This window comes from Mirounga angustirostris, unplaced genomic scaffold, assembly GCF_029215605.1.
Source record: "Mirounga angustirostris isolate CCGP_5_RB_7025 unplaced genomic scaffold, mMirAng1.0.hap1 SCAF_11, whole genome shotgun sequence".
NCBI classification, from domain to species: Eukaryota; Metazoa; Chordata; class Mammalia; order Carnivora; family Phocidae; genus Mirounga; species Mirounga angustirostris.
Genome location: NW_026991719.1, coordinates 69,912,626 through 69,939,347, shown reverse-complemented (window position 1 = coordinate 69,939,347; position 26,722 = coordinate 69,912,626). Strand labels below are relative to the sequence as shown.

General features: G+C 36.8%; 1 protein-coding gene across 5 annotated transcripts in view; it reads right to left on the bottom strand.

Moving 5' to 3' along the window:
* Window positions 1–26,722, bottom strand: part of APOOL (apolipoprotein O like) — a 138,444-nt gene that overhangs the window by 10,291 nt on the left and 101,431 nt on the right. For 4 of the 5 annotated variants that reach the window (XM_045879949.3, XM_064574297.1, XM_064574298.1 and 1 more), the window contains 3 exons: window positions 23,766–23,857; window positions 17,478–17,591; window positions 17,150–17,267 (listed from right to left, as the gene is read on the bottom strand). In XM_045879949.3, the coding sequence (XP_045735905.1) occupies window positions 17,150–17,267; window positions 17,478–17,591; window positions 23,766–23,857 (324 nt within the window). The remainder of the gene's footprint in view (window positions 1–17,149; window positions 17,268–17,477; window positions 17,592–23,765; window positions 23,858–26,722) is intronic. The other variant, XM_064574299.1, reaches the window with a different exon arrangement.

The following is a 26,722-nucleotide window of genomic DNA, read 5'->3' as shown; positions in this document are numbered from 1 at the left end:
AAGAACTCCAATAAATAAAATCATAAATGAGAGAAGAGAAATAAAACCAACACCACAGAAATACAATTATAAGGGAATATTATGAAAATCTATATGCTGACAAATTGGTCAACCAAGAGGACATGGATAAATTTCTAGAAAAGTATAAACTACCAAAACTGAAACGGGAAGAAATAGAAAATTTGAATGGACTGATCACCATTAACGAAATTCAATCAGTAATCAAAAAAATCCCAAACAAACAAAAGTCCAGGACCAGGTGGCTTTACAAGGGCATTCTACCAAACATTTAAAGAAGAGTTAACACCTATTCTTCTTAAACTATTCCAAAAAAAAATAGAAAAGGAAGGAAAATTTCCAAATTCATTCTCTGAGGACAGCATTACCCTGATACCAAAACCAGATACAGACACCCCTAACAAGGAGAACAACAGTTCAAACATCTCTGATGACCAAAGATGCAAAATTCCTCAACAAAATGCTAAGAAACCTAATCCAAAAATAAAAATCATTCATCACAATCAATTGGGATTTATATCTGGGTTGCAAGGGTGGTTTATTTTTCACAAGTCAATTAACAGATTACATCACATCAATGAGAGAAAGGATAAGAAACATGTGTTCATCTGAATAGATGCAGAAAGAGCATTTGACGAAGTACAACATCCATTAATGATGAAAACTCTCAACAAAGTAGATTTAGAGGGAACAAACATCAACATAGTAAAGGTAATATATAAAAAACCCACATTAACATGATAATCCATGGGGAAAAACTGAAAGCTTTTCCCCTGACAGGACCAAGACAAGGATATCCACTCTCATCACACTGATTGAACACAGCACTGGAAGTCCTAGCCACAGCAATCAGACAACAAAAAGAAATAAATGACAACAAATTGGTAAAAAAGTAAAACTTTCACTCTTTGCAGCTGACATGATACTATATACAGAAAACCCAAGAGACCCCACCAAAAAACTGCTAGAACTGATAAAAGATTTCAGTAAAGTCGCAGAATACAAAATCGAAGTACAGATATCTGTTGCAATTTCTGGTACACCAATAGTGAATGAGCAGGAAGTAATTAAGGAATCAATCCCATTTTTGAATGCACTAAAAACAATAAGATAGCTAGGAATAAGCTTAACCAAAGAGGTGAAAGATGTGTACTCTGAAAACTATAGAACACTTATGAAAGAAATTGAAGACGACACAAAGAAATAAAAAGACATTTCATGCTCATTGAAAGAAGTACAGATATTGTTAAAATGACTACAGTACCCAAAGCAATCTACATATTTAATGTAATCCCTAACAAAATACCACCAGCATTTTTCACAGAGCAAGAACAAACAATCCTAAAATTTGTATGGAATCACAAAAGACCCTGAGTCACCAAAGCAATCTTGAAAAAGCAAAGTAAAGCTGAAGGCATGATAATTCGGACTTCAAATTGTATTACAGAACTGTTGGGGCGCCTGGGTGGCTCAGTCATTAAGTGTCTGCCTTCGGCTCAGGTCATGATCCCAGGGTCCTGGGATCGAGTCCCACATTGGGCTCCCTGCTTGGCAGGGAGCCTGCTTCTCCCTCTCCCACTCCCCCTGCTTGTGTTCCTGCTCTCGCTATCTCTCTCTCTGTCAAATAAATAAATAAAATCTTTAAAAAAAATTGTATTACAGAGCTGTAGTATTCAAAACAATATGGTAATGGCACAAAAACAGACATACAGATCAATGGAACATAATAGAAAACTCAGAAATGAACCCAAAACTATATGGTCAATTAATCTTCGACAAAGCCGGAAAGAAAAACTAGTGGGAAACAGTCTCTTCAACAAACGGGGTTAGGAAAACTGGAAAGTAACATGTCAAAACGTGGATACTAGGACCACTTTCTTACACCATACACAAAACTAAAGTCAAAATGGATTAAAGACCTAAATATGAGACCTGAATCCCTAAAAATCCTAGAAGAGAGCACAGGCAATAACGTCTCAGAAATCGGCCGTAGCAACACTTTCCTACAAAGGTCCCCTGAGGCAAGGGAAAGAAAAGCAATAATAAACTAACAGGAGTAAATCAATATAAAAAGTCCTGCACAATGAAGGAAATAATCAACGAAACTAAAAGGCAACGTACTGAATGGTAGAAGATATTTGCTAATGACATTGCCAATAAAGGTTTAGTATCCAAAATATATAAAGAACTTAAATAACTCAAAACCTGAAAAACAAAAAATCTAATTAAAAAATGGGTAAAAGGAGGGGGGAAAGATGGCGGAGGAGTAGGGGACCCTATTTCAACTGGTCCCCGGAACTGAGATGGATATCTACCAGACCACTCTGAGCACCCACGAAACCAGCCTGAGATGTAAGAAGATCTGGATCTCTACAAACAGAGTATCGCAGGCAGTAGGTTTTGAGGTACGAAGCGGAGAGCCGTTGATTTTGCGGGCAGACATCGGAGGATAAACGGCAGCGGGAGGGTGCTTGGCCATGGGGATCCTACACGGCCGGTGAGTGACACCCTCACACGCTGTGGACGGGGCACAGAATCGCAGACCGCTAGCGTTGGGAAAGGACTTTAGGGCAGGTCCCAGGGTGGAAAACCAGACTGGCAGGGTCACGTGCACGTGAACTGCAGCCCCCTGGACAGAAACCAGAGCGACAGTTGCATGCACGGGAACTGCAGCCTACGAGACGGAAACCCGGTGCGCCGAGGTCACGCCGGTGAACTGCAATCCCCGGGGTGGAAACCTGGACCAGCGGAGTCGCGTGCACGTGAACTGGGAGCGGCTGGTGATTTTAGAAGCACAAAGGGCAGAGACGTGCCCCGACCTGGAGGCAGGACTGGGAGCGCTGTGGAGGGGCGCACAACCCAGGACACTGCAATTTATAGTAGCACGGACAGAAACGGAGATAGTGTGGCCTGGAGAGCTCACTGAAGAACAGACTGCAGTCTCTCTGCTCTGAGGCAAAGGGTTGGAAATGGTCTCTTCTGCTCTGACTTGCGGAAGAGATGCGGAAAGCTGCCAGGGAAAGGCGCCAGAGAACAAAAGCCCCAAAGACTGATTCCCACTGAGCCCATCCCCCACCACAAGGGTGCAGGGCAACTCCGCCCAAACAGGGTTGCCTGAGTAACAGTGTGGCAGGCCCCTCCCGCAGAAGACAGGCTGGGAAAACAGGAGGCCAGCAACCCTAAGGTCACAAGGAAACAGGTGCATCTTGCTTGGGTTCTGGTCAATAATTTGGACTCTATACATTCCCTCAAACACCCATCAACAGAATGACTAGGAGGAGGAGCCCCCAAAACAGAAAAGACTCAGAGATTATGACTTATGCTGCAGATTTACAAATGGATGCAGATATAACCAAGATGTTGGAGATGGAATTCAGGCTAGCAATTGTGAAGACAATGGCTAGAATAGAGAAATCAATTAATGGCAACATAGAGTCTCTAAGGGCAGAAATAAAAGGTGAATTGGCAGAACTTAACAATGCTATCAATGATATCCAATCCAATCTAGATAATCTAACAGCTAGGGTAACTGAGACAGAAGAGAGAATAAGCAATCTGGAAGACAGTATAATAGATAAAAAGGGAAAAGAGGAGGCCAGGGAAAAACAACTCAGAATCCATGATAATAGAATCAGAGAAATAAGTGACACCATGAAGTATTCCAATGTCAGAATAATTGGAATCCTGGAGGGAGTGGAGAGAGAGGACTAGAAGATGTATTTGAGCAAATAATAGCTGAGAACTTCCCTAATCTGGGGAATGAAACAAACATTCGAGTCCTAGAGGTAGAGAGGACCCCTCCCAAGATCAAGGAAAACAGGCCAACACCCCGGCATGTAATAGTAAAACTTGAAATCTTAGAACCAAGGAAACCATCTTAAGGGCCATTAGGGGGAAGAGATTCCTTACGTACAGAGGGAAGAACATCAGAATAACGTCAGACCTATCCACAGAGACCTGGTAAGCCAGAAAGGCCTGGCAAGACATATTCAGGGTACTAAATGAGAAGAACATGCAGCCAAGAATACTTTATCCAGCAAGGCTTTCATTTAGAATGGATGGAGAGATACAGAGCTTCCACGACCAGCAGAAGCTGAAAGAATATGTGACCAATAAGCCAGCCCTGCAAGAAATATTAAGAGGGGTTCTATAAAAGGAGAAAGACCCCAAGAGTGATCTACAACAGACATTTACAGGGACAATCTATAAAAACAACGTCTTCACAGGCAACATGATGACAATTAATTCATATCTTTCAATCATCACTCTCAATGTGAATGGCCTAAAACGCTCCTATAAAACGGCACAGGGTTGCAGATTGGATAAAAAGACAGGACCCATCCACATGCTGTCTAAAAGAGACTCATTTTGAACCTAAAGATACATCCAGACTGAAACTGAAGGGATGGAGATCTATCTTCCATGCCAGTGGACCTCAAAAGAAAGCTGGGGTAGCAATTCTTATATCAAACAAATTAGATTTTAAACTAAAGTCTGTAATAAGAGACACAGAAGGACACTATATCATTCTTAAAGGGTCTATCCAACAAGAAGATCTAACAATTGTAAATATCTATGCCCCCAGCTTGGGAGCAGCCATCTATATAAGCCAACTGTTAACCAAAATAAAGAGTCATATTGATAACAATACGTTAATTGTAGGAGACCTCAATACTCCACTCTCAGCAATGGACAGATCATCTAAGCAGAAAATCAACAAAGAAACAAGAGCTTTGAATGACACATTGGACCAGATGGACCTCATAGATATTTACAGAACATTCCACCCTAAAACAACAGAATACTCATTCTTCTCGAGCGCACATGGAACTTTCTCCAGAATAGAACACATACTGGGTCACAAATCAGGTCTCAAACAATACCAAAAGACTGAGATTATTCCCTGCATATTCTCAGACCACAATGCTCTAAAACTGGAAATCAATCACAAGAAAAAATTTGGCAGAAATTCAAACACTTGGAAGCTAAAGACCACTCTGCTCAAGAATCCTTGGGTCAACCAAGAAATCAAAGAAGAACTTAAACATTTCATGGAAATCAATGAGAACAAAAACACATGGGTCCAAAACCTATGGGATACTGCAAAGGCGGTCCTAAGGGGGAAATACATAGCCATCCAAGCCTCACTCAAAAAAATAGAAAAATCCCGAATTCACCAACTAAAGTTACACCTTAAAGAACTAGAGAAAAAGCAACAAATGACGCCTAAGCCATGCATTAGAAGAGAAATATTAAAATTAGAGCAGAAATTAATGAATTAGAAACCAGAAACACAGATCAGATCAACGAAACTAGAAGTTGGTTCTCTGAAAGAATTAATAAGATCGATAAACCACTGGCAAGACTTATCCAAAAGAAAAGAGAAAGGACCCAAATTAATAAAATGATGAATGAAAGGGGAGAAATCATGACTAACACCAAGGAAATAGAAACAATTATTAGAAATTATTATCAACAACTATATGCCAATAAACTGAGCAATATGGATGAAATGGATGCCTTCCTGGAAATCTATAAGCTGCCAAGACTGAAAGAGGAAGAAATTGACAACATGAATAGGCCAATAACCAGTAATGAGATTGAAGCAGTGATCAAAAGCCTCCCAAAAAACAGGAGTCAAGGGCCTGATGGATTCCCTGGGGAATTCTACCAAACATTCAAAGAAGAAATAATACCTATTCTACTGAAGCTGTTTCAAAAAATAGAAACAGAAGGAAAACTTCCAAACTCATTCTATGAGGCCAGCATTACCTTAATCACCAAACCAGGCAAAGACCCCATCAAAAAGGAGAATTTCAGACCGATATCCCTGAAGAATATGGATTCCAAAATCCTCAACAAAATCCTAGCTAATAGGATCCAACAATACATTAAAAGGATCATCTACCACGACCAAGTGGGATTTATCCCTGGGAAGCAAGGGTGGTTCAACATTCGCAAATCAATCAATGTGATAGAACACATGAATAAGAGGAAGGAGAAGAACCACATGGTCCTCTCAATTGATGCAGAAAAAGCATTTGACAAAATACAACATCCTTTCCTGATTAAAACTCTCCAGAGTATAGGGATAGAGGGTACATTCCTCAAGGTCATAAAATCCATCTATGAAAAACCCACAGCGAATATCATCATCAATGGGGAAAAGCTGAGAGCCTTTCCCTTAAGATCAGGAACACGTCAAGGGTGCCCAATCTCACCACTGTTGTTCAACATAGTACTAGAAGTCCTAGCAACAGCAATCAGACAACAAAAAGAAATAAAAGGTATTCAAATTGGCAAAGAAGAAGTCAAACTCTCTTTTCGCAGACGACATAATACTTTATGTGGAAAACCCAAAAGACTCCACCCCCAAATTACTAGAATTCATCCAGCAATTCAGTAATGTGGCAGGATACAAAATCAATGCACAGAAATCAGTTGTTTTCATATACACAAACAATATAACTGTAGAAAGAGAAATTAGGGAATCAATTCCATTTACAATAGCACCAAAAACCGTAAGATACCTTGGAATAAACCTAACAAAGAGGTAAAGAATCTATACACTAGGAACTACAAAACACTCATGAAAGAAATTGAAGACGACACAAAAAGATGGAAAAATATTCTATGCTCATGGATCGGAAGAATAAACATTGTTAAAATGTCTATGCTACCCAGAGCAATCTATACCTTCAATGCCATCCCGATCTAAATTCCAATGGCATTTTTCAAAGTGCTGGAACAAACAATCCTAAAATTTGTATAGAAACAGAAAAGACCCCAAATCGCCAAGGAAATGTTGAAAAAGAAAAACAAAGCTGGGGGCATCACGTTGCCCTATCTTAAGCTATATTACAAAGCTGTGATCACCAAGACAGCATGGTCCTGGCACAAAAACAGACATACACCAATGGAACAGAATAGAGAACCCAGATATGGACCCTCAACTCTATGGTCAAATAATCTTTGACAAAGCAGGAAAAACCGTGCAATGGAAAAAAGTCTCTTCAATAAATGGTGCTGGGAAAATTGGACAGCCACATGCAGAAGAATGAAACTCGACCATTCTCTAACACCATTCACAAAGATAAACTCAAAGTGGATGAAAGACCTCAATGTGAGACAGGAATCCATCAAAATCCTAGAGGAGAACATAGGCAGTAACCTCTTTGACATCGGCCACAGCAACTTCTTTCAAGATACATCTCCAAAAGCTAGTGAAACAAAAGCAAAAATGAACTTTTGGGACTTCATCAAGATAAAAAGCTTCTGCACAGCAAAGGAAACAGTCAACAAAACAGAGAGGCAACCCACAGAATGGGAGAAGATATTTGCAAAGGACATTATAGATAAAGGGCTGGTATCGAAAATCTAAAGAACTTCTGAAACTCAACACCGAAAAACCAAATAATCAAGTCAAAAAGTGGGCAGAAGACATGAACAGACACTTCTCTGAAGAAGACATACAAATGGCTAACAGACACATGAAAAAATGTTCATCATCATTAGCCATCAGGGAAATCCAAATCAAAACCACACTGAGATACCACCTTACACCAGTTAGAATGGCAAAAATGGACAGGGAAAGAAACAACAAATGTTGGAGAGGTTGTGGAGAAAGGGGAACCCTCTTACACTCTTGGTGGGAATGCAAGTTGGTACAGCCACTTTGGAAAACAGTGTGAAGGTTCCTCAAAAATTTAAAAACAGAGCCCTATGACCCAGCAATTGCACTCCTGGGTATTTACCCCAAAGACACAGATGTAGTGAAAAGAAGGGCCATATGCACCCCAATGTTCATAGCAGCAATGTCCGCAATAGCCAAACTGTGGAAAGAGCCGAGATGCCCTTCAACAGATGAATGGATAAAGAAGATGTGGTCCTGGGGCGCCTGGGTGGCTCAGTTGGTTAAGCGACTGCCTTCAGCTCAGGTCATGATCCTGGAGTCCCGGGATCGAGTCCACATTGGGCTCCCTGCTCGGCAGGGAGTCTGCTTCTCCCTCTGACCCTCCCCCCTCTCAGGCTCTCTGTCTCTCATTCTCTCTCTCGCAAATAAATAAAATCTTAAAAAAAAAAAAAAGATGTGGTCCATATATACAATGGAATATTACTCAACCATCAGAAAAGATGAATACCCAACTTTTACATCAACATGGATGGGACTGGAGGAGATTATGCTAAGTGAAATAAGTGAAGCAGAGAACGTCAATTATCATATGGTTTCACTTATTTGTGGAACATAAGGAATAACATGGAGGACATTAGGAGAAGGAAGGGAAAAATGGGCAGGGGGAATTGGAGGGAGAGATGAACCATGAGAGACTATGCACCTGAGAAACAAACAGGGTTTTAGAGGGGGGGGGGGAGGTAGGATTGGTTAGCCCGGTGATGGGCATTAAGGAGGGCATGTACTGCATGGAGCACTGGGTGTTATACGAAAACAAAGGATCGTGGATCACTACATCAAAAACTAATGATGTATTGTATGGTGACTAACACAACATAATAAAATTTAAAAAAAATAAAATAAGATTAAAAAAATAAAAATAATAATAGAGAAAAAAAAATAAAAATAAAAAATGGGTAAAAGACATGAACATATATTTCTCCAAAGTGGCCATACCAATAGCCAACAGACACATGAAAAATTGCTAATCATCATGTATCATCAGGGAAATGCAAATCAAAACTACAATGCAGTATCAACTCACACCTGTCAGAATGGCTAAAATCAACAACACAAGAAACAAAAGGTATTGGGGAAGATGTAGAGAAAAAGTAACCCTATTGTACTGATGGTGGGAATGCAAACTGGGGCAGCCAGTCTGAAAAACAGTATGTAGGTTCCTCAAAAAGTTAAAAATAGAATTATCCTATGATTCAACAACTGCACTAGTGGGTATTTATCCAAAGAATATAAAAATACTAATTAAACAGGGAACGTATTAAATGGTGCACTGGGTGTTATATGCAAACAATGAATTATGGAACACTACATCAAAAACTAATGATGTAATGTATGGTGATTAACATAATCAAATTTAAAAAAATACTAATTCAAAGGGATACAAGCACCCCATGTTTGTAACAGCATTATTTACAATAGTCAAGATATGGAAGCAGCACATGTGTCCACTGACTGATGAATACATAAAGAAGATGTGGCAGAGGATTTAAGATGGTGGAGTAGGGGGACCTTAAGCTTGTCTCATCCCTCGAACACAGCTAGACAAATATCAAATCATTCTGAACACCCAAGAAATCTGAGGACAGAGAGAACAAACTGTACATCTACAGGTAGAAAAACAGCCACCTTTGGGAAGGTAGATGCTGTGGAGAGTTTAAAAGAACTGTGGGTGTGGCAGAGCAGAGGGAGCCCTGATCATGGAGAGAGGAGCAAGAGAAAGAGAGAGAAAGAGTGCAGGGAATGCACAAGAAAAACTCTTTCTTCCCCAAAACTACTAACTGGGAAAATGAAAGGCGCTGACTACCGCAAGTTTTTATAAGCAGCAGAGCTCAAAATCAAGTTTTAGAAGTCTGCACTATCACTGGGGTCATGCCTGGTGGGTTTCGTGATGCTCCGGTAGGGAAGGAAGGCGGGGAGACCCAGGAGCTGGCAGCATGGTCTGAGGATCCCCTGGGTCACGTGAGGAGAAAGTTCCTGTTCCTGAAGTGCACTTGGGAGTGATGTCACAGCATCTCTGGGGACAAAAGAGCTGGCAGTACCAATGTGCTGCCCTGTTCACTAGTATAGGAACAAAGATACCAGCTGTGGGGAGCAAACCTTGGCGCTGGCTTTTCAGTGTGCCTTACATAAACTCTGAACCACTGCACACTCGTGCTACTGCTTTTCTGGGAAAGACCAGCACAGGTCACAACACAGCTAAGCCCTCACCCACAGGATCAGTGCAGGTCCACACCGAGTTGGTCCCTAAAATTTGTAGTTTTGAAACCCAGATGCAGGCCTGAGATAAAACACAGGAGTACTGTGGTGCCTGGCAGGCAGATAGCTCGGACACCCCCAGAGAGGGTAAAGACAGGGATCCGATGGAATCTGAGGAGACACAAAGAGGCGATTGTTTGCTCTTCGGTGAGGGCTTCCTGAAGAGTGGCGGGTATGAATTCCCTGCTCCAGGGACAAGAGAGCAGGGTGAACCTTCCTCCCCCACTCCTCCTCCACCAGTTAGCACTAACCGACTTCAGGGAGCAACACAGAGCCACTCAGTGGAGGCCAGAGCTGCTTCCACCAAGCCCTGTCCCCCAGTGCCCTCCAGGTGCATCTTCACTAGGGCAAGTGTGCATGACAATCAGTGCAGCAGCACCCTCCCCCAGAAGATTAGCACAAACCCCTTGCATGCACCAAGTCTACTGATTCACAGAGTGCTGCAAAGCTTCAGTTCTAAGGGAAATGGGATCCACCTTACTTACTTACTTACTTATTTATTTATTTTTTATTTACATCTACTTTTTAACAAGCAGACCAAAACACAGCTATTTTAACCTTATTTATTTATTTACATCTACTTTTTAACAAGTAGACCAAAACACAGCTATTTTAACCTTGCCACACAGTAGACATGGTCCAAACACCCCTCACGGCAGGCCAAGGAGAAACTCTGCAGAGTACTGCCCTGAGGAAAGGAGGAGCCAAAACACAAGAGCAGAGTGCACACTCTGAAACACCTCATGAAGCACTAGGTCCAAGACAGTACAGGACCTCTTCTTAAAATAGCCATTACTCTCAGGAGCGGAAATAGAACAGGCTTTCCTAACAATAAGAAACAAAAAAACAGTGACCTAGAGAAAGTGACAATATGGAGGAATTTACCCCAAAAGAAAGAACAAGAAGAAATGACGCCAGGGATTTAATCAATACAGATATAAGTAAGATGCCTGAACCAGAATTTAAAATGATTATATGGATCCTAGCTAGGCTTGAGAAAAGCACAGAAGACACTAGAGAATCCCTTATTGCAGAGGTAAAAGAACTATAAGCTAGTCAGGCCAAGGTAAAAAATGCTATAACCAAGATGAAAATCTGACTAGATGTAACGATAAGGATGGATGAAGCAGAGGAATGAATCAGTAATATAGAAGATAAAATTATGGAAAATAATGAAACTGAAAAGAAGAGGTAAAAAAACGTACTGGATCATGAATGTAGATGTAAGGAATTGAGGACTCCTTAAAGTGTAATAACATTCAAATCAAAGGAGTCCATGAAGAAATAGAGAGACAAGGAGAGGCAGAACGTTTGTTTGTGCGAAGTATAACCGAAAACTTCCCTAATCAGGGGTAGGAAACAGACATTGAAATCTAAGAAACACAAAGAACTCCCATTAAATTCAACAAAACCTGGCCAACACCAAGACGTATCATAGTCAAATTCACAATATACACAGACAAGGAAAGAATCCTGAAAGCAGCAAGGGGGAAAAAAGTCCTTAAACAAGAAGGGAATGCAGATCAGGTTTGCAGCAGATCTGGCCACAGAAACATGGCAGGGCAGAAGGCAGTGACATGATATATTCAAGTGCTGAACGGGAAAAATATACAGCCAAGAATACTTTATACAGTAAGGCTGTCATTCAGAATAGAAGGAGAGGTAAAGAGTTTCCCAGAAAAACAAAAAATAAAGGAGTTTGTGACCGCTAAACCAGCCCTGCAAGAAAAATTAAAGGGAACTCTTCGAGTAGGGAAAAAGATGACAAAAAGCAACAAAGACTAGAAGGGAAAGGAGAACATCACCAGAAACACCAATTTACAGATAACACAATGTCACTAAATTCATATCTATCAGTAGTCACTCTGAATGTAAATGGACTAAATGATCCAATCAAAAGATATAGGGTATCAAAATGGATAAAAAAAAGAAAGACCCATCTATATGCTGCCTACAGGAAACTCATTTTATACCTAAAGACACCTGGAGATTGAAAGTGAGGGGATGAAGAACCATCTATTATGCTAATGGATGTCAAAAGAAAGCCGGAATAGCCATACAGCCATACATTTATCACATGAACTAGATTTTAAAGCAAAAACTGTAACAAGAGATGAAGAAGGGAATTAAATCATAGTTAAGGGGTCTATCTCTCAAGAAGATCTAACAATTGTAAATATTTATACCAATAGAGAGCTGCAAATATATAAATCAATTAATAACAAACACACTGAAACTCAGTGATAAGAATATAGTAACAGCTGGGGATATTAACACCCCACTTATGGCAATGGACAGATTAAGCAGAAAATAAAGAAACAATGGCTTTGAGTGACACACTGGACAAGATGGACTAAACAGATATATTCAGAACATTTCATCCTAAAGCAGCAGAATAAACAAATTCTTTTCGAGTGTACATGGAACATTCTCCAGAACAGATCGCATACTGGATCAAAAATCAGGCTTCAGCAAGTACAAAAAGATTGAGATCATACCATGCATAGTTTCAGAACACAACGCAATGAAACTTGAAGTCAACCAAAAGACAAAATTTGGAAAGACAACAAATACATGGAGGTTAAAGAACATCCTATTAAAGAAAGAATGACTTAACCAGGAAATTAAAGAAGAAATTAAAAAAAAATACATGGAAACAAAGAAATGAAAACACGACAGTCCAAAACATTTCAGATACAGTAAAGGTGGTCCTAAGAGGGAAGTATAGAGCAATACAGGCCTACCTCAAGAAGGACTAAAGTCTCAAATGCACAAACTAATCTTATACATAAAGGGGCTAGAAAAAGAACAGCAAATAAATCATAAAGCCAGCAGAAGAAGGGAAATAATATAGATTAGAGTGGAAATAACAAAGATTAGAGCAGAAATAAACCATATTAAAAAAATCAGTAGAACAGATCAACGAAACTAAGAGCTGGTACTTTGAAAGAAGTAATAAAATTGATAAACCCTAGCCAGACTTATCAAAAAGAAAAAAGAAAAGACCCAAATAAATAAAACCATGAATGAGAGAGGAGAGATCACAACCAACACAAAGAAACACAATTTTAAGAGAGGATTATGAAAAATTATATGCCAACAAACTGGGTAATATGGAAGCAATGAACAAATAACTAAAAACATACAAAATTCCCAAACTGAAACAGGAACAATTAGAAAATTTGAACAGACCCATAACCAGCAAACAAATTGAATCAGTAATCAAAAATTTCCCAGCAAACAAAATGCAGAGCCAGATGGCTTCCCAATAGATTTATACCAGACATTTAAAGTAGAGTTCATACCTATTCTTCTCAAACTGTTCCAAAAAGTAGAAATGGAAGGAAAGCTTCCAAACTTATTCTACAAGGCCAGCATTACCTTGATTCCAAAACCAGACAAAGACCCCACCAAAAAGGAGAATTACAGGCAATATCCCTGATGAACATGGATGCAAAAATTCTCAACAAGATACTAGCAAATCACATCCAACAGTATATTAAAAGAATTATTCACCACAATCAAGTGGGATTTATTCCTGGGCTGCAGGGGTGTTCCATATTAGCAAAATGATCAACGTGATACACCACCTTAATAAAAGAAAGGATAAGAGCCATATGATTCTCTCAATAGACGCAGAAAAAGCATTTCACAAAATGTAGCATCAATATTTGATACAAACCCTCTACCATGTAGGGATAGGGACAACACACCTCAGCATCATAGAAGTAATATACAGAAGACCCACAGCCAATATCATCCTCAATAGGGAAATTCTGAGAGCTTTTCCTCTACAGTCAGGAACAAGAGAGGGATGTCCACTCTCCCCACTGTTGTTTAACAGAGTACTAGAAGTCTTAGCCTCAGCAATCAGACAACAAAAAGAAATAAAAAGCATCCAAATTGGCAAGGAAGAAGTCAAACTTTTACTATTTGCAGATGACATGACACTCTATGTAGAAAACCCAAAAGACTCCACCAAAAAATTGTTAGAACTAAATATATCAATTCAGCAATGCCATAGGTTAAATAAAATCAGCATACAGAAATCTGTTGCATTTCTATACTCCAATTATGAAGCAGCAGAAAGAGAAATCAAGGAACCAATCCCATTTATAATTGCACCAAAAACCATAAGATACCTAGGAATAAATCTAACCAAAGAGGTAAAAAATTTGTACCCTGAAAACTATAGAACACTTACAAAAGAAACTGAAAAGGACACAAAGAAGTCAAAAAACATTCCATGCTCAAGGATCGGAAGAACAAACATTTTTAAAATGTTTATACTAGAAAGCAATCAACACATTTAAGGCAATTCCTATCAAAACACCACCAGCATTTTTCACAGAGCTAGAACAAACAATCCTAAAATTTGTATGGAAACACAATACACTCCAAATAGCCAAAGCAATCCTGAAAAAGAACAGCAAAGCTGGAGGCCTCACAATTCCAGACTTCAAGCTATAGTACAGCTTTCAAGCTATATTACAAAGCTGTAGTCATCAAGACAGTATGGTACTGACACAAAAACAGATACATAGATCAATGGAACAGAACAGAAAACCAAGAAATGGACCCACAACTATATGGTCAATTAATCTTGACAAAGCAAGAATATCCAATGGAAAAAAAGTCTTGGGGTGCTTGGGTGGCTCAGTTGGTTGGGTGTCCAACTCTTGAGTTTGGCTCAGGTCATGATCTCAGGGGCATGATATCAAGCCCCCATGTCAGGCTCCAAGTGTAGGCCCTGCTTAAGATTCTCTCTCTCCCTCTGCCCCTCCCTCCTTGCTAGCACTCCCATTCCAAAAAAAAAAAAAAGAAAGAAAGAAAGAAAAAAAGACAGTCTCTTCAACAAATGATGTTGAGAAAATTGGACAACCACATGCAGAAGAATGACTGGACCAGTTTATTACACCATACACAAAAATAAACTCAAAATGGACGAACAATCCTTAATGCGAGACAGGAAACCATCAAAATCCTAGAGGACATCACAGCAGAAACCTCCCTGACCTGGCTGTAGCAACTTGTTACTACATCAAGATAAAAAGCTTCTGCACAGCAAAGGAAACAATCCAGAAAACTAAAATGCAGCCTCCGGAATCAGAGGAGATAACTGCAAATGACATATCTGATAAAAGGTTAGTATCCAAAATCTATAAAGAACTTACCAAACTCAACACCCAAAAAACAACACAGTTAAGAAATGGGCAGAAGACATGAACAGACATGTTTCCAAAGAAGACATACAGATGGCTAACAGGCACATGAAAAGATACTCAACATCATTCATCATTAGGGAAATACAAATCAAAACCACAATGAGATACCACTTCACACCTGTCAAAATGGCTAAAATCAACAACACAAGAAACATCAGGAGTCGGCAAGGATGGAGTAAAAGAAACCCTCCTGCACTGCTGGTGGGAATCCAAACTGGTGCAGCCACTCTGGAAAACAGTATGGAGGTTCCTCACCAAATTAAAAATAGAACAACCCCACAACCCAGCAATTGCACTACTAGGTATTTACCCAAAGGATACAAAAATATAGATTTGAAGGGGTACATGCCACCCCAATGTTTATAACAGCATTATCAACAGCAGTCAAAACATGGAAAGAGCCCAAAAGTCTATCGATATATATATGCACACACACACACATACCACATCTCCTTTATATATATATCTATCTCTATATCTCTACCTATCTATCCATCTATCTACCTACCTACCTACCTATCTATATCTGCATGCATGCAAGAGAAAAAAGAAAATAGAGGAAGAGGGACAAGCCAGGAAACAGACTCTTAACTATTGAGAACAAATTGAAGGTTACCAGAGGGGAGGTTGGTGGGGGATGGGTGAAATAGCTGAAGGGGATTAAGGAGTACACTTGTTGTGATGAGCAAAGGGTGTTGCGTGGCAGTGTTGAATCACTGTGTTGTACACCTGAAACTAATATAACACTGTATGCTAACTATACCAGAATTGACAGTAACTAATAAAAAAATAAATACTGTAAACCAACAGATTAGAAATGAGAGGTGATAGGAGAACACTGTAAAACTCCTATCAGGTTTGTTACTCAGTGACAGGTTTTATAAAAATTAAGATAGAGGAGGTAGCTGAAATTAGAGACTAAACTCTGATTTTAAATTAGATAATCTATATACAGTAGAAAGAGCTTGGACTTGTATTAGGAAAATCTAGGCTATGAATACATCTACTACTCATAAGCTATATGATTTTGGGCAAGTTACTTAAGCTTCCTGCGTTTCAATCTGTTCATTATGCAATGATTATAATTACATATGCACAAGAGTTTTTTGTTTTGTTTTGCCTTTTGGGTGAGAAATAACATATGATATTTATAGCTTTTTATATCACAGTAAGCACAATGTAAAGGGCAGATATTATCATTCTTTTCTACTTCCTTATCTCTAAGTTGGCCCTATTTCCTTTGCAATAAAACAATGGGTAGTACCATTCACATTGTACAGATAGACAATCCTGTATAACCCAGGGACTGGTGAGTTTATGTGAATACACTCCTAAAATGGTATTTAACACTCTGTTACCTTCTCAATGATTACAGTAAAACCACTGTAGTATTTGCCTAGAAAGTATAATTGTCACTGTTTGGTCTCACAAAGTATCAATTGCCAGTATCTAATATTAAAAAAGTTATTAGTATTATGATTGGTGTTATTTTACTATTTCATTCTGAATGTTCTCCTAGTATCTAAACTAAATAAAAGTGATGGTGGAAACTAAGACTGATAGGGGTAAATAGCACAAGAAATGGAAAGTCAGTATTTCTTCTATGTAGATACGACTCATACTTATAGCTTGTAAATTGATAAAATCTGGAAAGGCACATTTTTCTCCACCTAATTACAAAGCTCACATTTACAAAGTGATACTAAATGCTTCACTCACCCAACCCGCCAGTGTTACTCCACACAACCATATGCAAAGATGGGTATTATGAACAATGTGACAATTAGAAAAAGTCCCAAGTACCCAAGTATCTCACAATCTATAAAGATATATAGACTACAGATATGAGAAAGAAAAAACATTTATGAAAAAGCACGTAAGTTCAAACTACTCCTAATAATACGATAACATTATTTAAGGAAAGAATGAAAACAAAATTGAATTATTTCAAACAAACCTGAGGTGGATTCTGATTTTGTCTTTGTTTCAGAGCTGAGTTCTGTTGTCAAGGGCACTGAGTATTTCAGGCTGTCAGTTGTTTTTGCAGGTATTTCTATTTCAGCAGAATTTCCTAGCTGTTTACCAAAAAGATTTTTCTTTCATAAGTAAATCATTTTGCTAAAACAATAAAACATCTTAAAAACGTATAGTATGCAAAGATATTATGTTCCTTCATCTCCTTTCATTCTATCCTTGACCTCTGTTCAGGGCTCCCATTATAAGCCAATCCCCCACCCCAACCAACAAAACTAAGTGTCTCCCTTTTTGGTCCCTTTAAACTCTACCTTAGATTTTTCTTTAGGTTTAGGAAATGACTCTTTTTTGTTGATTTTTGTCCACAATGATTTAACTGCTTCATAAATTTGCTGGCTTGTAGTATATGCCTTTTTCCCAGTTACCTAATTAAAACAAGAAGTGAGTCAAATAAGATATATTTTTAAAAGTCAAAATAACAAGTATTAAAAAAAATTATGTCAGGTATTTTATGTGAACACTCAGGTCAGAATCAATAGTAAAGATATAAATCTCTAGATCATATAACAGAAAACCCCATTTTCTAAATCTTATATGAAAAATTATTTGCCTCATGTAAAAGGCTAAAAAAATGTATAGTTAGTATAACACCAAGAGTTAATCCTAAAGTAAACTATGACTTTGGGTGATAATGTGTCAATGTAGGCTTATCAATTGCAACAAATGTACCACTCTAATGGGGGATGTAGAAAAGGGATGTTGATAATGGAGGATGCTGAGCATGTGTGGGAACAGGGGGTGTATGGGAAATCTCTGTACCTTCTGCTTAATTTTGTTGTGAACCTAAAACTGCTCTTAGAAAAATAAATTCTTAAAAATGTATAGTTTGCATTCACACTGTAATATGTGAATTTAAAACTATTTTTATTTAACAGAAGTTTGGGAAAGACAGCTTGAGATAATAAACAGAAAATAAGATTTTAAGATGCTATGAAGTTAGTACTTTTGTTCAAATTTTCTGGTGCTTTCTCCTGTCATAAAGTATTAATGTATTTCTCCAGAGAATAATACTCTCTTTTGGTAGAAACATAAAATACAAATGAACTACAAACACACCAAAGCAGAGGCAAGGATGGTGAGTGAATTCCTGAAGCTGCTCTTACTTTCATTCATAGCTCTTTCCCTTTAAAAATCTCCTTATTCCTTCTTTCTGTTCTTTCCCCATCTTTTTGTTCCTTATGGCTAAAGTAATTTCAGTAGCTATTGACTTTTCAAGTTTTAAAGAGGTTTTGGAAGCTTTCCAGGGTTATACTTTTTATAAACATGAACTTAAAGAACTTTTAAAAACTGTGACTTTCTTGCTTAAAATAGAATTTTTTTGCTAAGTATATACTTACACTTAAGAAAAATAAATCAAACCACTAATATAAAGGAAGTCTTCTTCCTCCCCACAATGTAACTTTGGTCACAGTTGTGTGGCTATTCTTCCTGAGATTTTCCTTATATGTGCATTAGATACATACACACATTTTAAAACAAATGCATATACACATTTTAAAACAAATGGAATGTTGATACTAATATACCTCTACCAAAAAGGATGAGGTAGATTTTAGATTTATATGCACTGATATGGATTTCCATGAACCACTGAATTGAAAAGACGAGATTAGAGAACAGATTCTACACTACAATCTCAATTATGTTTTAAAATAAATTTTAAAATAAACTACACACATATACACTTAGCTTGTTTCCTTTTTAAAAACACAAATAGGATCACACTATACATATTGAGATTTGATAGTTTAAAAGCTTAATAATTTGTCAGAGATGTTTCCATATCAGTTTATACACCTGTAGATCTGCTTCTTTTATAATAGCTGCCTAGTTAGTATTCTACAATGGATATGCCACAGTTAGTTTAATAAATCCCCTATCTTGGGGAATATGGGATGTTTCCCTTTTTTGGGCAATTATAAGCATGCTGTGATTAGCATTCTTACACATACAACTGGGACCACACATCTTTGTGGTGTCTCCTTGGTACAAATTCCTGGATGTGAAATACCTGGATTAAAGATTATATACATTTTAATTTTTGATAATATTGCCACATTGCCTCCATAAAGTCAGCAATACACTGTAGTAATATATACTCCGACCAAAAAGGTGTTTTCATACCCCATTTACCAGAAGCAGTATTACTATGAGTCTTTTAAATCTCTATCAAATTGAAAGACTAAAAGCCAATATCTAAATGATCTTTAAATTTGCATTTATTTGATTGCTGATAAAGTTAAGCATCCTTCATATTGGGCCATTTATGTTTCTTATTTTGTGGATTGCTTGTTTGTTTACTTTCTTCATTTTCTTAGAAAGCCTTTATCTTTTTTCTATCCATTTATAGGAAGGCCATTATTTAGTCCTTTGTTATAGATGTTGCAAATAGTTTTCCCAGTTTTAATTTACCCATTAACTTTGTAAATGTTATATTGTGATCAGAAGAAATGTATTTATTTTGATGTAGTAAAATACATTAATTTTTTTGATGGTTTCTGGATTGTGTTTTGCTTAAGAGTGCCTTTCCTATCTCAACATTACAGAGGTATTTATCTTCTTTCTTCTAATATTTTTATAGTATTATATTTTATGATTAGATCTTTAGTCCACCTGAAATTTATTTTTGCAAGGTCTAAGATTTTTTTCCAAAAAGTCAATTATTCCAACACATGTCTGGAATAACCAATCCATTCTTTCTTTCTTTTTTTTTTTTTTTTTAAGATTTTTTTTTAATTTATTCATTTGAGACACAGAGATACAGAGAGAGAGAGCATGAGCAGGGGGAGTGGAGAGGGAGAGGAAGAGGGAGAAGCAGGCTCCCCGCTGAGCAGGGAGCCCGATGCGGGGCTCGATCCCAGGACCCTGGGATCATGACCTGAGCCGAAGGCAGACGCTTAACCATCTGAGCCACCCAGGCACCCCAATCCATTCTTTCTTTACACGCTGATCTGAAATGCTACCTTTACTATACCCTCCCCTTACCCCACAATATATACAAAGACATACTTGATATATTTGTTTTTGGATATTCTCTCTTTTTTTTGGTCTATTTTATTGTCTATGCTAGCATAGTTACCAATACATGGTAAATGGACAACAAATACTGGTTGAATGAATGTCATACTCCCTACAAATCGAGGAATTCTGTAAGAACTAAATTAAACTTCTAAATTTGGGAACATATGCTATATTCCAATATTCAGTCCTTTCATCTAGAAACAAGATATATCTCTAAATGTATTCAAAATTTTTAAAAATGCCTTTCACTAAAGTTTAATAGTTTTTTTTCTTTTATAAATTTTATTTTGTTATGTTAATCACCATACATTACATCATCAGTTTTTGATGTAGTGTTCCATGATTCATTGTTTGCGTATAATACCCAGTGCTCCATTCAATATGTGCCCTCTTTAATACCCATCACCAGGCTAACCCATCCCCCCAGCCCCCTCCCCTCTAGAACCCTCAGTTTGTTTCTCAGAGTCCATAGTCTCTCATGGTTTGTCTCCCTCTCCAATTCCCCCCCTTAATTTTTCCCTTCCTACTATAGTTTAATAGTTTTTAATAAATAGATCTTAGAACATTATTTGTTAAGTTTATTCCTAGGTATTTTATAGGTTTCAAAGACAGATTACTTGATACTCTTTATTAAAGTTAATAATGAAAACAGTGTGAAGAAAACCATAAAAAGCAAAAAGTAATCCCATCTTGAAGTATATTTCTGAAATGGTGAATAACTGGAGTGTGACTTATTTTTCAAAGAGCCTTCTAGACTACCATTTTGTGATTTTTTTTATGTCATAGACCTCTTGGAGAATCTCCTGAAAGGTAAACTATCCATATAGCAGAAGAAACTATCCATATAGCAGAAGAGCTCTCATTTGATATCCTTTTAAGAGACTTGTCTGATTAAGTAAAGGTGTCTTAAAAATGTATACTAAATGATGTTCATAGAATGCTGAATATTCATCGATAGCAGGTTCTCTCAAATATATCTAAGTACTGTCTTTCAGAAGTGATTTGTGCACTTACCAAGAATCAGTTGTATTTATTTCTAAGTCTCTATATCAGTTTTACTATAATTAAAAAAAATAAATGTAACATAATAGGATGAAATATGAGTGTGAAGAGAATTGTTGTCTACAGGAAAATTAAGTTAAATGCTCTGTAAAGACTAAAAAATGATTTACCAAACTACTGTTAAATTAGAGGTGGGCAAGTCAACTGTTAAAGGCTGGGAGAAATAATAACAATTTAAGAGGATTCTGCACTCATATTATTTTAAAAATGTTTTTAAGTGTTCATTCTATTTAAAGGAAATCTAAACTGAAAACAGTAGAAGACATACTACAGATATGGCTAACTATAAGAAAGATGCTATGATCTTCAACTAGGAGACCCATACTCATAGAAAATACCTACTTCAAAAGAGAGAAAAATGGACACACATTTATAATTTGAAATAAAATATTTAAGGTCCATATTTGTGACTTTTTTTTTTTTTAATTTTATTTATTTATTTGAGAGAGAGAATGAGATAGAGCATGAGAGGGGGGAGGGTCAGAGGGAGAAGCAGACTCCCTGCCGAGTAGGGAGCCCGATGCGGAACTCGATCCAGGGACTCCAGGATCATGACCTGAGCCGAAGGCAGTCGCTTAACCAACTGAGCCACCCAGGCGCCCCATATTTGTGACTTTTAAAAACTTTCCACTTTAACATTTTTAATTAATTATTAACTACTGGTCCCAACAATACCAAATTAGAAGGTATCTATTGTATATATAAAATTTTTCATAGTTTCGGGTGGTGGAGTCACTCCTAAATCTATCATGGATCTCAGGTTAAGAATCTATGTTATATATATATATATATTAGAATCCAGCAGATATTACACATGGCATTGTTATATGCCAGTCAAAGGAAAAGCAAGGGTCTCAACTCTAGGAATTTCAGTAATAGCATTTAACCATAGAAAAACTTTCAGGAAAGCACATTTATAACTCTTTTATCATAGAAATTTTTATTTGAAGTTCAGGAATTCTTCTGTTTTTATTTTCCTTCTGTTAGAGTAAAATTAAGTTTAATACTTTATTCTTAAAATTAAAAATAAGATGTATACTATAATATTATCCTGTTATTATGAAACTGTATCTGCCTATTCACCCATCTATCTTTCTACCTCTATATATGCATAAAGAAATGTCTAGACAACATTCTACCAAATGTTAACACTGATATTTTTCTGGATGAAAGAATTCCAGATGGTTAATTGTTTTTTTTCCCTATACTTTTCTATAATGCTTAAATTATTTAAGGATGAATAGTTACAAATTTTATTTAACTCTAAACAAACAAAAAGATTCAGTGGCAGCATTAGATATTGAGAAGAGAAATGGACAGGGAAGCAGAAGACAACCCTGGACAAAATCAGTCACTGTGAAACTTCTCTTGGCCACAGTTTTCTTATCAGTAAATGAGAAAATGAGGAAGTTGAATGTAATAAACTCAGAAGTTTCTTTCAGCATGAATATGATATGAATTTAAGTGGCTAATTCCTATATAAATTCTTAGGAAAGATTTATAAAAAATAAGTTGATCATTTTGGACCAAGTGTCTCAACTATAACTAGATTTAATGAATAATGCTCTCTTTGCTATAAACTTTTATAGCTTCATCACATTACAAACTACATAGGGCACTATATCCTTGTCATTCTTAAAATACTGAGTAGGCAGTTTTATCTACATCAATAATTAGGGAGATGTAGTAATGAGAATACAAGTACAGAAAATTCTTCTGGTAACACTACACAGTGCTTCAAGTGTGAGGGGGAAATGTTAAGTGTTGGTAATTAAGAAAAGAAGGAAAGGAAGAAAATACTGCAGTACCCAAAGCTCTCCTTCTCAATCTGAATATGTATTAAAAGTAAAATACTGGCACAAACTGTTCAAATCATTAGGAGAATGTTTGGATTTGTAGGTAAGCTCATAAGAAAATGACAAAACAGCTATAAAAAAAAAAAAAAAGAAAATGACAAAACAGCTATAATATGGACTCATGGAAAATGTTACTTAGTTCTAGGTGGTATCAAAATTGAATTTGTATATATGATTTTTTTTTTACCTTCAGAAGCCTCTGTTATCTACCAATTTGCTGATTCTTATACTAATCTGATGAACTGACAGCATCCAGCAGGTATAATTTTCTGTTAATTAAAAATTGACTTTCACATAGCTCAGCAATGGAGTGGTATTTCTCCCCATAAATTCTAATTCTGTGTCTCTGAACCCAATCCTCAAAGCAGCATTTATATTTTTGAATTATATTTCAAAAAATTTATCCTATTTGTGATGATTATGTAATTAAGAATGGAATTTACCATGCTGAAATGTAATGCGATTTTGCCAAAGTAAGAGTTGATGCTCACTTTATTTCTCTGGAAATTAAATGTTGCAGATACTTAGGACATTTAAATATTGTCACACTAAGAGATTAAACAAATACTGAAATGTAGCTATCACTTAAAAGGAACTTACCTTTGCAATTATTACTGACTGAACTGGGTAGCAAACAGTTGCTCCTAAAGTGGCCAGTCCCAGTGGATAAGCAATTTTCTTAAGCCTAGAACCTATGAAATTCAAACAAACTATTAAACTCCAAACAGATGCTAGCAGAGACAATGTTTTTATAACTTTAATGTCCTCTTTATTCCCTTTCAAGTCATTAACCTACATCAATTTATTCTTTAGGTAATAATACTAATCAAAATGGTAGCTAAAAAATCCTTAAGGATCACAATTCAACTAATACCTCTTAGTTGTCATGTCCAATTTTAGAAAAGTATTCTCAATTTAAAACTGATAATTAGCTACACAAAGGGAGTTGATGATTTTCTTTTTTAAAACTAGGTATTTTTTTTCATGTCCTAAGAAACTCAAAGTTGTAAGCACATTTTTTTTTTCAAGTATCTAATAGGGCATGGTAATATAAAGAATTGATGAACTACTATACTTGTGACACCATGTTAAAGCGATATGGACTCTCTTTACATATCCTGTTTCGATTAAGTCCTTAGGAACATGAAAGATCCAACTAACTAATCAGTTAAGGACTTTAAAAGGTATATAACTCCTTCATGTCACTGATTTAAAATACAGAAGTAATAATTTAATAACTGCAGGTAACTTGAGATAATGTATTCATTTCCAAAAGTGCCTAAACTAAGAGACGTTTTCAAACTTTTTAAAGATTTATTTATTTTAGAGAGAGAAAAAGAGAGAGAGTACAAGCAAGGGGAGGGACAGAAGGAAAAGGAGAGAAGCAGACTCCACCTCCCTCTCCCCACCTCCACCCATACAGGGCTCAATCCTACAACCCTGAGATCATGACCTGACCCAAAATAAAGAGTCAGACACTTAACTGACTGAGCTAACCAGGCGCCCCCAAACTTTTTTTTTTTTTTTACAGCAAAATCCTTAAAAAAAAAAATCTTCCAAATACAATGTCACTAGTAACTTCATATAGCCTAGCTTAGTTCCAACAGACCACTGGTTCAAAACAATATGTATCTTAAATGCTTGAATGGGTACCTTGGACTCTGTAAATATGAGCTGGGCATTTAGATGATGGGATTTCTAGTTGGGGTAAGTACTTTTATTCTCTGAAACCCTTACAACCTTACAACCCTTACTTTAAAAATGGAACAGCCTATTTGATATATCAGTAAAGACTAAGGTGAAAAATAACTGGGGATGTTTGCAGGCAATGTTAATGAAAGATAAAAAGATAGAAACAAGAGCTATTTCTGTGTCTTACAACCCTTACTTAAAAAATGGAACAGCCTATTTGATACATCAGTAAAGACTAAGGTGAAAAATAACTGGGGATGTTTGCAGGCAATGTTAATGAAAGATAAAAAGATAGAAACAAGAGCTATTTCTGTGTCTGGTTTACCTATTTGTAAGGAGGCCTACGGTCTACGAGACTGAGCTTGGTAGAGGTGGGTAGGTAGGCTGCTTCAACCTCTAATTTAGCTTTCCTTTGGTTTTAGACTAGTTTGCATGGTTCTGTGAAAGAGGGTCTATATCTGTTAAAACATAAGTTAGAAAAAAAAAAAAAAACATGTCTTAAGTTGCTCCTTTACTCCGGTCCTGCTCACTATTATTCTAGTATCTATAGTTTGATTCTTGATTTTACTGACCTAACATCTCTTAATGCAAGTTTCCTTGACTCAGCCAAATTCCCCTAATTGTGCTGCTTCTAACCTTGGAAAGTAGCATTTTCTTTTTCCTTGATGTGTCATTCTAAATGTTAAAAAAAAAAAAAAAAAGACTTACATTCATCTTCTCTTTACTTGCTATGAAGGGCAGTCTAACAAAATATAAATTTCATTTGGATTCAATAGCCCTACTCCCGTAAGTAGGAAAGGACTCTAGACACAGCCACCAACAAGTTATGTACTATGAAATCATTGAGTGATTTCCCTTCTCTGGACCTCTATATGTAGCTAATGGGGTTAGACTAAATCAACAGCTTTCAAACATTTTTTGACCATGACTCAGAATAAATTCTACAATATGACCTATGACCTATCTTACACAGACACACACACACTCCATGGAAAGAAAACTTTCACACTATTTACCCATACAAGTATAAAACACTCTGATATTTGTTGTTCTCCTCTATTTTATTTTTCTAATAAAATGTCTCCTGAGATTCATGCTTATTTATTCACTATGCTTATTTCATTACCTAATAATAGGTTGAAATCTCTATTTGAAAAACAGTGGGTTAGATTATTCTAGCTCTGACATTTAGAAACAATGTGAATGACCTAAGAAACATATTCTTTTGCAAGTGGATTATGAGTTTCTTACTGAAAATTGATTAGTATGTTCTTCTTTGAGTCTTATATGCTACATAGAGTGATCTTGGTTTTCAATTTTTTTCCTAATAAGTAATTTATATTATAATATGTATCCAAGTGAAAGTTGCTCACAGTATTAGAATTAAAAATGGGATATCAGTACCCACTAATATTAGCTATAGGGAGAGTGTTAGATCGATTGGGATGAGATATATGGGCTAGAGTTAGAATGTTGGAATGTTCTTATAATTCACAAAGGTTTTGTATCTGATTGGGTATACTTGAGGTGAGACTACTTTAAGGACTAAAGCTGGGCAAACCAACCATAAGGTATCTGATATTTTATTCCAGTAAGAGCTGTGACTTTGAAACACATGTAATTTAGTTTGGGAACAATGATTGGCAACTGAGTTGTGGATGGAAGATGAATGGAAGATAACCAAAATGGCTACTAACCAAAGAACTGTACCAGTTTAGTAAGGACTTCAGTGAGGAAAAGAGGCAGTAATGCCTACTGAGAAGAATTTCCATACTCAGAGGTAGAAGATGGGAAAATACAAAATTCGCCATGTATTTATGAAAGACAGTTATTTAATAATGTGCAGAAAAGAGTTCACGTAGTAT